The sequence below is a fragment of the Anomaloglossus baeobatrachus genome, chromosome 1 (genome assembly GCF_048569485.1).
Source record: "Anomaloglossus baeobatrachus isolate aAnoBae1 chromosome 1, aAnoBae1.hap1, whole genome shotgun sequence".
Taxonomy (NCBI): Eukaryota; Metazoa; Chordata; class Amphibia; order Anura; family Aromobatidae; genus Anomaloglossus; species Anomaloglossus baeobatrachus.
Window position 1 is genome coordinate 464,219,686 of NC_134353.1, and position 12,719 is coordinate 464,232,404.

The following is a 12,719-nucleotide window of genomic DNA, read 5'->3' on the forward strand; positions in this document are numbered from 1 at the left end:
GGGGGATGGAGCACGATGGGGAGTGCGCAGCATGGGGGATGGAGCACGATGGGGAGTGCGCAGCATGGGGGATGGAGCACGATGGGGAGTGCGCAGCATGGGGGATGGAACACGATGGGGAGTGCGCAGCATGGGGGATGGAGCACGATGGGGAGTGCGCAGCATGGGGGATGGAGCACGATGGGGGGTGCGCAGCATGGGGGATGGAGCACGATGGGGGGTGCGCAGCATGGGGGATGGAGCACGATGGGGGGTGCGCAGCATGGGGGATATGGGGGATGGAGCACGATGGGGAGTGCGCAGCATGGGGGATGGAGCGCGATGGGGGGTGTGCAGCATGGGGGATGGAGCACGATGGGGAGTGCGCAGCATTGGGGATGGAGCACGATGGGGAGTGCGCAGCATGGGGGATGGAGCACGATGGGGAGTGTGCAGCATGGGGGATGGAGCACGACGGGGAGATCGCAGCATGGGGGATGGAGCGCGATGTGGGGTGCGCAGCATGGGGGATGGAGCACGATGGGGAGTGCGCAGCATGGGGATGGAGCACGATGGGGGGTGCGCAGCATGGGGGATGGAGCACGATGGGAGTGCACATCTCCCCCCAAAACACACACACACACACACACACACACACACTGGGAACCACAAACACCGCCCTACACAGACACCCACACACACAGACAACGCCACACACACACAACACCCAACACACAAACACCGCAGCGTACACAAATATACGAACATACCACGCAACACACACACATTGCACAAAACATACCTCCCCCCAAAACACACACACGCACCCCACACCCACACAAACCGCGCAACACACAGCACCACACACAGACAACACTGCAGACAACAACAACACTGCAACACTGCACTACAGCGCTCCACAAACAACGCAACACACACACAGCGCTCCACACAAACAACACCGCTCTCACACACCCCCACCCAGACAACACCCAGAACATTTACAGCCCCTACACAAACACTTGGCAACTACACACAACAACATCTATATATATATATAACAAAAATCATACATTAACTACACAATAAATTCTAGAATACCCGATGCGTTAGAATCGGGCCACCTTCTAGTCTAATATATAAAGCTGAGTGTATATGTGTGTATGTATGTATATCTGCTAAAGGAATCCGAACCGTCGCATTTACAATCACGAAATTTTGCACAGACACTCCTTGTGACTCAGGGAATGTCATAGACTATGTTTGGGCGGGAAAATTTAACCCTGCACTTTACAGTTACTCTCCAAAAATCCTGCCTACATTAGACTGAATGGAGGTGGGAGCTATAGGTTATTAATAGCAACTGTCAGTGGTTGCTATAGGAACAAAATAAACTGTTAGTATAACAAGCTTATATGTGAGGTAATAAGATGTCGGTGGCGAGACGGATAGAGAGAGACAGAAAAAGACACAGACAGACAGAGACACAGACAGAGACAGAAGGGGAAAGAGACAGAGACAGAGAGATAGAGACAGACAAAGAGACAGACAGAGACAGACGTGGAAAGAGACAGACAGAAACAGATGGGCAAAGAGACAGATGGGCAAAGAGACACATGGGCAAAGAGACAGACGGGCAAAGAGACAGGCCTGGAAAGAGACAGACCTGAAAAGAGAAAGACAGGCAAAGAGACAGCCCTGGAAAGAGACAGCCGGGCAAAGAGACAGCCAGGCAAAGAGACAGCCCTGGAAAGAGACAGACCTCGAAAGAGACAGCCCTGGAAAGAGACAGACCTCGAAAGAGACAGACGGGCAAAGCGACAGAACTGAAAAGAGACAAACGGGAAAGAGACAGACCTGTAAAGAGACAGACCTGTAAAGAGACAGATGGGGAAAGAGACAGACGGGGAAAGACACAGATGGGGAAAGAGAGAGCCCTGGAAAGAGACAGCCCTGGAAAGAGACAGCCCTAGAAAGAGACAGACGGGCAAAGAGACAGACGGGCAAATAGACAGACGGGGAAAGAGAGAGACAGAAAGACACACAGATAGAGACAGACACAGAGATAGAGACAGACAGACACAGAGATGGAGACAGACTGATACAAATACAGACAGAGAGATAGAAACAGACAGACAAGGAAAAGACAGACAGACAGACAGACAGACAGCGACACACATACAGAGACTGGAAGAGAGACAGTTACTATCCCGGGCAGCGCCCGGGTACTACAGCTAGTATGATATAAAACACATATGTCAATGATACATAATCCCACTCACATTCCCACATCTATTCTAATATTCTGAATATTACTCCTGGAGATACAGTATATGAGTAATTGGTTATACTAAATCATTAATCATATCCATGAAATCAGTTTGATGGCTGTGATTACATTTTATTTTGTATTGCTCTATTGTAAATTTCTCAACATGGTGTGTCCAAAACATTTAGTCTGTTACTATACATTTTTGTGTGTGATTATTTTTATATTCATATGTCATAAAGGATTAATTTGTTTTTAGAAAATATTTTAAAATTATTTATTTCTTACATACTTACTTACTATAATTTATTGTTGTTAATATACCCACTGTAATGTTGCACACAGTTCACATAGTGTTCAATGGGGCACTCACTTACTTGCTACATCTTTGAGGTAGCAAAAAGGAGCACAGTTCAGTAAAACGTCCAGCAGTTTCTTTAACTCCACATAAACTGCTTTTCTGGAACACAAGAATAAATTCAGCTTTCCTTCAGCTTTACAGCAACTTAAGCATACATGGGTTTCAAGTTTGTTAATCCAGTGGTTCATCCGCACAGGTTTGGGATACACTCCTCCTCAGTAGAATCCTCAGCCTTCATTCACCCTGACCCCAATCAGGATTATCCACGGATTTCTGGTCCATATAGTCCGCACTGGAGGTATGGCAGCCTCCACACACTGGCTCCTGCTATTATATAGACCTCTAGCAGAGGCTGCTACTTGCAGCCCCAGTATTTTCCGGACTGGCTGCAGTCTCTCCCCAGTCTCCATCTGTCAAACACAGACTGACTCTATTTTACAGGGCATGTGACCTGTCAACCACATGCCAAACACACCCATGGGCAGGGTATGTAGGTGACCAGACCCACCCATCTCTCCAGCCACCTGTGATCCTCTTCTATGAATACTACAGCAAAACATGTGGCACTAAAAGTACCAGCACTGCTGAGCATCACACCACTTATGTGGTACATACCAGCCATTAACAATGTAGCCGGTTGTCTCCTCACACCACATATATGAATATATGTATGCAGAAAACAAAAAACCCATTGACTGTATCTGTTTTGAATGCAACATCAATATGACTACCCTATTGGACTGCTACCAGGGGTTTTCATTAGTTTCATTTAGACGTTTTGGAGTATCACTAATTTAAACATCCAAAAGGATTTTCTATTGATTAGTCTCTGGAGGCGGTCCTGGCAGTTAACAGGTATTTGTTCAATAATTATTAGGTTTAACGTATTAGGGTTATTTGGTGTTGGAAAGCCAAATGTTTGGACAAACCATGATTGAATACACCATTCTTAATATTATGTCTGTGCATGTGCATGTTCATTCTGTTGTGGGTGGCCTGCATGGTTTGATCGACAATACTGAAGATAATAGCCACATGCCAGGAGGTAAACAGCAAACGAGGATTGACAATTTAAAAATTGATTAATACAATTTATTTTTGCCTGTGATCATAGATTTAAGCTACTGCATCCAGAGGAAATGATGGTGCATCATAGGCAGTTTGATCTACCACATCTGTAGGTTCCCACCAAACAAAAAGGCTGATCGTTCTTAGAATTTGTATTTTTATAAGTGACCCGACTGGGTGCAACTAGATTTTTAAAGGGAACCTGTCATCAGAAATTTACCTGTAAACCCTAAAGTTTCCCCATCTGCAGCTCCTGGGCTGCATTCTAGCAAGCTTCCTATAGTTTTTGTGGCCCCTTTTATACCAAAATAAATACTTTATAAACTTGTACCTTTTCGTATGCAAATTTTGAAAATTTTCCATGGGGGCGGGCTGCCTGGTGTCCGTTGCTGTCCTCCTGCCGATTTACGCCGCCCCCGAATGCTGAATTTCAAACCTCAGGACGCCGCCCCTGGGCGCTCGTGGTCCAGCGCATGCGCTGTGCGACTGTAGCGGTGCCGTGCACTGTGCTGGTGATGCTTTGCGCGGGCACGAGGTTATGGGCGGCGCTGTGAGTGTCATCAGCAAGTGCCGCCCATAACCTCGTGACCGCACTTTCCCCTTTGCCTCCTGCGTTCTGCGCAAGCGTCTCCTCGTAACCTGGCCTGATCCGCTCCTTCCATCTATTTCCTGCTGCAGGGCAAGATGGGAAAGGTGACGTCGGATCATTTGGCCAGCGCTTGCGCAGAACGCAGGAGGCAAAGGGGAGAGCGCGGCCACGGTATTATGGGCGGGCACTTGTGATGCATTCACAGCGCCGCCCATAATATCGTGCCTGCAACCACGTCACCAGCAGTCCTTGCGTGCACGGGACCTCGCGCGCTGTGGGCGGCGTCCTGGGATATGAAATGGAGCAATGGGGGATGGCGTAAACCAGAAGGAGGGACAGTAACGGACACCAGACGGCCCGTCCACATGGAGAATTTACAAGAATTGCAGACAAAAAGGTACAACTTTATAAAGTGTTTAATTTGGTTTAAAAGGGGGCACAAAAAGTACAGGAACCTTGCTAGAATGCAGCCCAGGAGCTGCAGAGGGGGAAACTCTTAGGTTTAAAGCTCAATTTCTGATGACAGGTTCCCTTTAAGATTTTAATTTTTTATAAAAACTACATGTGGATGCTTGAGTAGGACTGGCATTAAAATGGGATAATTTTTCAAGAGGAACCAATATTTTTTATGAGAATTTTTCTCCCGATTGTGTGAACTTAAAAGTGGATACAAAACAAAACTTGAACCCATCATTGATACTTTACCTGGAATTATCCGCAGTTTCTATATTGGCTCTATTCTCACTAATTTTACTCAGACAATCATCTTGTTTAAGATACTCTGTGCTCTTAAATACATACATGAGAATATTTCTGGGGTAACCTTTATCTCTGAATCTCTGTTTTAAAATGTGTGGTATTTTTTCATATCCGCCAAAATTGGCCATATGGTACATTCTTAATTCGTCTAGGAAGATGCCCACTTGCAAAATCCAGATAGCTATCAACTTTAACACTTTTGAAATGAGTGGATGTACATATCCCTCACTGGTCATCTTTGGTGATGTTCAGGTTAAGAAATTCAATCTGAGATTCAGAATAGGTAAAAGTAAAACTCAAGCCCCACAGATTCCTATTTAAATAATCAACAAAGAACTGAGACTCGTCCTGAGCACCCTTCCACATGAAGAATAAGTCATCTACTGCATAAATCTTTTGTAAAATGAGATGTGAAAAATTTTAATATATTTTCTTTTATGACACATAATACAGTAATATTAGCCCCAAAAACCTATAGTAACAGACTAAAATGTTTTGGACAAGCCATGGTGAGAAATTTACAATTAGGCAAAACAAAATAAAATGTAACCACAGCCTTAAACTGATTTTATGCGTATGGGCAATGATTCAATATCACCAATTACTCATATACCCAAGGAGTAATATTCTGAATAAAAGAATGGATATGGGAACGTGAGTGGGATTATATATCTTTGACATTTGTACATACTGTATGTGCTTTATATCATATTATATATTTTTTGTTGATATTTTTAATAATTCAAATTTGCAATGTGTTTTAATTTTTTTTTACACGTTTATTCAATAATACTTTTCCATTAATCATGATTGAAAAGTATGTCATCAATAGTCTATAAAAAGTCATATGATTATATATGCATGTATGCTTGAGGAAGAGGACAGACACTCCTTGATACGTGTAGCCAAATGAAGTTCCTTTATTATATCTCTAGCTTATTTTCTTCCATCTGTAAAGTGCCCAGACAAGACTGCATCTTTTTTGCAATTTTCTTGAATTATTTATAGGGCACCCCAAATTCACACTGTTATACAAGCTATACACTGTCTACTTTACATTGTATCAAAGTGTTGTCCATTAAAATTATATAATAAAAAAAATTATAAAAATGTGAGTGGTGTACTTACTTTTCTGATATACTGTAGCTCCTTTTTTAATCATTAGTTAAGTGAGGAGATAATTAAACAATATTTAGTAGAGATGAGCAAATCTTTTAAATTTGAATACTTTGTCACGTTTTTCCTAAGAATTCAATTTGTGGAAAAACAGTTTGCAGAGAATCACAAGAATTCCAATAGCCCTGAAAAGACGTGTATAATGCTCTGAGGTTTCCTAGAACTATATCCACCCCTTTAAAGCTCTAGCACAATCACAGCCTTAGTAAGGGCATAGCAACCTCAGCATATGTGACTTTGGAGGGTAACTGTACATCACTACTATGCGTGCAACATACTGTCTGCAATGATTATTTATAGTTTAATCTCACAATTTTTATTTCTAAGCTTTGAACTGGGACATATTCTCACTATTCAGATTCACACCAAAATGGCTGCTGCATTTCTGGTCTGCTTTTATACAGGATATGATAGTCCCTATTGATTGGCTGTAATATGCAATGTGAAGTGTTCGCTTTAAGGCTTAATTGTGAAGTCTTCCCAACCTTGCCAAATCATGTGAGCCTTCTCTGGCTGATTCAACCTTCTAAAATCTTTAAAATGGCAACGCCTATTTTTATCCATTAGCATGAAGCAAGCTGCAAATTGTTCAAGTTCCCCGGGTACATAGAATTCATAACAAATTGCCAAGTATCTAATTTGCTCATATCTCATATCTAGAAACATGTTTAGCAATGTTACCTCTTATGTATATACTTATTACCTGCTAAAGCCTCTGTTCTAGCTGTGGGAGTTACTACTAGTTTAGAATTAAATAACTCATTGACTTCTTCCTCATTGTCTTCCTCTTGGTGTCTTTTTGTTGTGCTTGACAAGAAGCGGTCAGCTCGATCCTTGGGTTTGGCTAGCTCTACAGTGCGTGGACTAGCAGATGCACTCTTGGCTGCCTCACTCACCTGAAAAAATTGAAGATACAATGCTATATTTTCATCTGTGAAACATTAGCTGCTGTTTTTCTAAGGTGTTAGAATAATATCAGCGTACCATAGTGTATACAGGTCTGTCTTCCATCCATTCTCGGCTCATACTTTTTGCCTGTGCCAGCTTCTCCAATCGTGGAGATGGGATTGCCTGTAGAGCACTTGATTTGACTGGCCAAATTGGAGAGGGTCTATAAGCAGATAATAAAATACATTAAAAGAAAACTTTTTTTGTATTTGCTTATTATGTTATCTATTGGTTCTTCTTGTTCCAGGAATAGTGGTCACCTGTCTTCCTTATACATCTTGTTCACATTTTTGTGCTGTGCCAACTCATTTTGCCTTGCAGTCAGACCTGTTGGAGGAAAGTGAGTGCAGAGATTGGCATATTGTATCTTTTGTATATCACACATTTTAACTTAACATTCATCTCTATTTATAACTATATACAGTGCCTTGCGAAAGTATTCGGCTCCCTTGAATTTTTCGACCTTTTCCCGATAAAAATTTTAATGTTATGATGAAGAATCAACAACAAGTGGGACACAATTGTGAAATTGAATGAAATTTATTGCTTATTTTAAACTTTTAAAAAAAAAATAAATAACTGAAAAATGGGGCGTGCAATATTATTCATCTCCTTTACTTTCAGTGCAGCAAACTCACTCCAGAAGTTCATTGAGGATCTCTGAATGATCCAATGTTGTCCTAAATGACTGATGATGATAAATATAAGCCCCCTGTGTGTAATCAAGTCTCCGTATAAATGCACCTGCTCTGTGATAGTCTCAGTGTTCTGTTTAAAGCGCAGAGAACATCACAAAGACAAAGGAACACAACAGGTAGGTCCGTAATACTGTTGTGGAGAAGTTTAAAGCTGAATTTGGTTTCAAAATAAGTTCCAAAACTTTAAACATCACAAGGAGCACTGTGCTAGCGATCATACTGAAATGGAAGGAGTATCATACCACTACAAATCTACCAAGACCCGGCCGTCCATCCAAACTTTCATCTCAAACAAGGAGAATACTGATCAGAGATGCAGCCAAGAGGCCCATGATCACTCTGGATGAACTGCAGAGATCTACAGCTGAAATGGGAGAGTCTGTCCATAGGACAACAATCAGTTTTACACTGCACAAATCTGGCTTTTATGGAAGAGTGGCAAGGAGAAAGCCATTTCGCAAAGATATCCATAAAAAGTGTCATTTAAAGTTTGCCACAAGCCACCTGGGAGACACACCAAACATATGGAAGAAGATGCTCTGGTCAGATGAAACCAAAATCAAACTATTTGGGCACAATGCCAAATGATATGTTTGGTGTAAAAGCAACACAGCTCATCACTCTGAACACACCATTCCCACTGTCAAACATGGTGGTGGCAGCATTGTGGTTTGGGCCTGCTTTTCTTCAGCAGGGACAGGGAAGATGGTTAAAATTGATAGGAAGATGGATGGAGCTAAATACAGGACCATTCTTGAAGAAACCCTGTTGGAATCTGCAAAAGACCTGAGACTGGGATGGAGTTTTGTCTTCCAACAAGACAATGATCCCAAACATAAAGCAAAATCTACAATGGAATGGTTTACAAATAAATGTATCCATGTGTTGGAATAGCCAAGTCAAAGTCCAGACCTGAATCCACTCGAGAATCTGGGGAAAGAGCTGAAAACTGCTGTTCACAAACGCTCTCCATCCAACCTCACTCAGCTCGAGCTGTTTACAAAGGAAGAATGGGCAAGAATTTCAGTCTTTCGATGTGCAAAACTGATAGAGACATACCCCAAGCGACTTGCAGCTGTAATCAGAGCAAAAGGTGGCGCTACAAAGTATTAACTTAAAGGGGACGAATAATATGGCACTCCCCAATTTTCAGTTATTTATTTTTTAAAAAAAGTTTAAAATAAGCAATAAATTTCGTTCAACTTCACAATTGTGTCCCACTTGTTGATTCTTCAACATACCATTAAAAATGTTATCTTTATGTTGGAAGCCTGAAATGTGGGAAAAGGTTGAAAAATTCAATAGAGCCGAATACTTTCACAAGGCACTGTATGTCACAAATAGATTTTGGCGAAATATAAATGTATTTTTGTGAAGACTATTCTGAAATTGCACTTAAAATCATTTATAACTTGACTCTGGCAGTAAAATTAATCATGTTTCAAGACCTTCTAATACCAGTAGTGCTTTTTGAGAGCTCAGATAACATAATGGATATGTTTACAATAGCATTATTAACAGAAGTCATAATGCTCTCCTAAATCTGTATCAGGCTCACCTCATTGACTTATCGAGGGATCTGTGGGGTTTCACTGCATGTCATATGGCAGAATCTTCAACAGTCTTACACACTTATAGCTAAAGTGTTAGATCATAAGTGTACCTGCCTGGAACCTGGAACCACAGACTCAGACTGGCTATCACGGACAGGCTAGAGGAAACCCGCTCACAAAGCAGGACCCCAAGAACCCCAAAACCCTTTAACCCCTATACAGGGATTTTGAATTACTGCAGGGCCCCGGAGATCGCTACCTGTGGGAGGCTACCATTCAGAGAAGAGTAGTAGTCAGTCAGGGTCAAACCAGGAGATGCAGAACAGGGTCAAAATCAGCAGAAAAGGACGTAGTCAGGAAACCTGGCAGAGGTCAAATCCGAATTTGGCATCGAGGTACAAAAATGGCAGGCAGAAGGGTAGTCAGAAAATAGGCCGAGGTCAAATCACAGGGATCACTATACCGAACAGAGTAGAAACCAGAAATCAGGTATACAAAACTATCTCTGGCAGTGACCAGCAGACATGAGGGGAAATTAGAAGGTTGTGGTGTCTTCCCATTAGCTGTAGCTGAATGATGGTAACTTCAACTGGAAGACACATGCCACCACAGTCAGCCAATGGTACTGCAGGTCCCAGGGAAACCCAGCTTAGTGGATGAGCAGAGCCTGCACCCACCAGAGCCAATGGCATCGACTCCTCTCCTATCACCAGCACAGCCACGGTGGGAACACGGCATCACCTGGTGATCGAAGCAGAGGTTGTAGGAGCGGACTCTGGTGGGGACATGACAACAAGACTGACAAATTCCAGCAGGTTGTCACTGACTTGAAAAAAATCACTAGAAGAATTTTCACTTTTCACTTTAGAAGGGAATGGAGAAGAAGTCATAAATGTATCCTAAAGCCAACGCAAGTTAAGTATATTCAAAGGGGTATTGCTATTATAAGAATAAGAAGTTATCACTAGTGATGAGCGGACTCGCAGATAACCATGACCGGTTGGTCTGTGTTATCTGTGTTTTAAAATCTGGTTCTGGGCTGCATTCAGATCCCCATATAAGTCTATTAAAAATGTTGGTAGAAGGGATAGGGGGATGGGAGCAAGTGCTCTGAACTTACCAAGGCCCGGGTCAGCTGTAACTGCTGCCAGGCTGCTCATTCACTTCCAGGGCTGATAATTTACCTTCATTTGATTAACGCTGCTTTCCCTATTTGTCGTAGGGTCCCCCTATATTATGATACCCAGCACAGATAAAGCCTATGGCTATAGGCTGCAGCCACCAGCTATGTACCTGTCTTGGCTGTGTATCAAAATAAAAGGAACCGCATGCGGCTTTTTTATTTTTAATTACTTAAATAAATAATAAAAAAAAAACAGCAACATGTCCCCCCCAATTTTGATACTTAGCCATGATAAAGCCCAACAGCTGGAGGCTGGTATTCTCATGTTTATTGGGAACCCCCCAGGCTAAGAATAGCAGCCTACAGATGCCCCAGAATTGTCGCATTCATTAGATGCGACAATCATAGTGCTTTACCTGGCTCTTCCTGATTGCCCCAGCAATATTCAGGATTAGATCCGGTCCCAAACCAGGTTTTTTTTTAAAACACAGTTTGATCTGCTGATCCCGAATATCTGCGGGTTCGCCCATCACTACTTACAAGCTATACAGCAGTGGTTGGGGTCCTAATCAACTAGCTGTAAAAAAAAAGTGATAAAATCTGAAGAACGGCTGTAGACTTTAAAAAGCAGTACATTATAAAAGTCTTTGTTTTTACAAGCACTGTCTGACAATATTAATCTATTCAAATAGGGATAACCCTTTATCAATTATTTATTTTTGCAGCAATGCAAGATCCTGCCATATACAGACTTGCAGCAGTTTATAGTTTTTTGTACTCATAACTAATAGATTTTTATCTGTAACGCTTGTAATAATTGCTGTATCTAGTAAGCAGGCAGTGGATGTGTAGAAGCAAGATTTTGATAACTTCATGCAGCTACCACCTAAATATATACAGATCAGATCATTTATGAAATACATGTTGTGTTTGGACAGCAATTCACAAAACTGCAAGGAAATAAAAAGCAAAACTCCCGATGTTCCGGCTACTGGAGCCATCAAGAGTAGGTTGAGAGGTGCCCCACTTTTGCAGCTTGTCAAAATCGACCAAAGGTCAGGAGACCAGGAAGTGGTGGCTGTGGTGCGGACGGTGACCCCAGCACCATTGTTACCACTATTCCAAAAGGACTCTTCCTTGTTCCCAGTAGTGAAGTGTTGGTCGCGAACGATCCGACACAAAGATTCGGCTCCCTGCAGTGACCGACAGGAGCCGGATCCCCAAAGTGAGCCACTAAAATCCCTAAACGGCTCTTTTCGGCGCTGAAGCCCCGCCCACCCGTGGCTAAACCCCGCCCACTCTGCGATCTAATTGGTCCCTTGTAAGTGGCTGGGGTTTAGTCACGGGTGGGCGTGGTTCCAGCAGCGTCACTATAATCTTAAATATGTTCTCACCTGGGGTGAACACATATTTAATAAGGAGCCGAGAACGATCTGAATGAGCCGGCTCTTTTTGGTGAGCGGAGCCGTGGGAACCGGATCAACAAAAAGAGCCAGACTGCCCATCACTAGTTCCCAGGCTTCCACCTGCAGGTGCACCGTTCATATACCACTTCCCTGTCTCCTGACCTTTCTATTCCCTGTCAATTTTGACAAGCTGCAAAAGTGGGGCACCTCTCAACCTGCTCTTGATAGCAGTCCATTTGTGACCCATGTTGTTCCCATTCATTTCTCAGGCAAAATCTTGAAAGAGGCTCCAGTAGCCGAAATGTCGGGTGTTTTGCTTTTCATTTCGGTACACTTTTTGCAGAATATCAAAATGATTAAAAATCCTCAAAATTGCAAAAATTATTCCTATTGTCTATCATTTGAGTGCTGGGGTCTCTACTTTATAGTTTACTTTCTTCCTCAATAGCACCTGACAAAAGCGGTCAAGCCAGGTTTATCCTCTCTGTATGTGACTGCAGACTTATGAATCCTCACATCGCATGCACTGTGCGCTGTGAAGATTCATGGTTTTAGAGCTGGAAACAGCAGTCCCGTGGCCGCAAGTATGCAATGTGCATACTTTCAGACAGAATCCGACTGTATGAAGCAGAGACAGAATTGTTATGGGACCTCATGTGGATTACGTCGGAACTGAATGTTTGGCGTTAAAAAAGGGGTGAAAGGGGGTGTTTTTTTGTAATTTATTTCAAATAAAGAATTTTTGGGGTGTTTGTATTTATTTCTTTTCACTTACAGATTAGTAATGGGA

At 42.5% G+C, this 12,719-nt stretch overlaps 1 protein-coding gene across 4 annotated transcripts in view; it reads right to left on the bottom strand.

Moving 5' to 3' along the window:
• SPMAP2 (sperm microtubule associated protein 2) overlaps positions 1 to 12,719 on the bottom strand; it is a 321,282-nt gene that overhangs the window by 61,787 nt on the left and 246,776 nt on the right. For all 4 annotated transcript variants that reach the window (XM_075338028.1, XM_075338020.1, XM_075338041.1 and 1 more), the window contains 3 exons: positions 7,410 to 7,476; positions 7,186 to 7,312; positions 6,905 to 7,097 (listed from right to left, as the gene is read on the bottom strand). In XM_075338028.1, the coding sequence (XP_075194143.1) occupies positions 6,905 to 7,097; positions 7,186 to 7,312; positions 7,410 to 7,476 (387 nt within the window). The remainder of the gene's footprint in view (positions 1 to 6,904; positions 7,098 to 7,185; positions 7,313 to 7,409; positions 7,477 to 12,719) is intronic.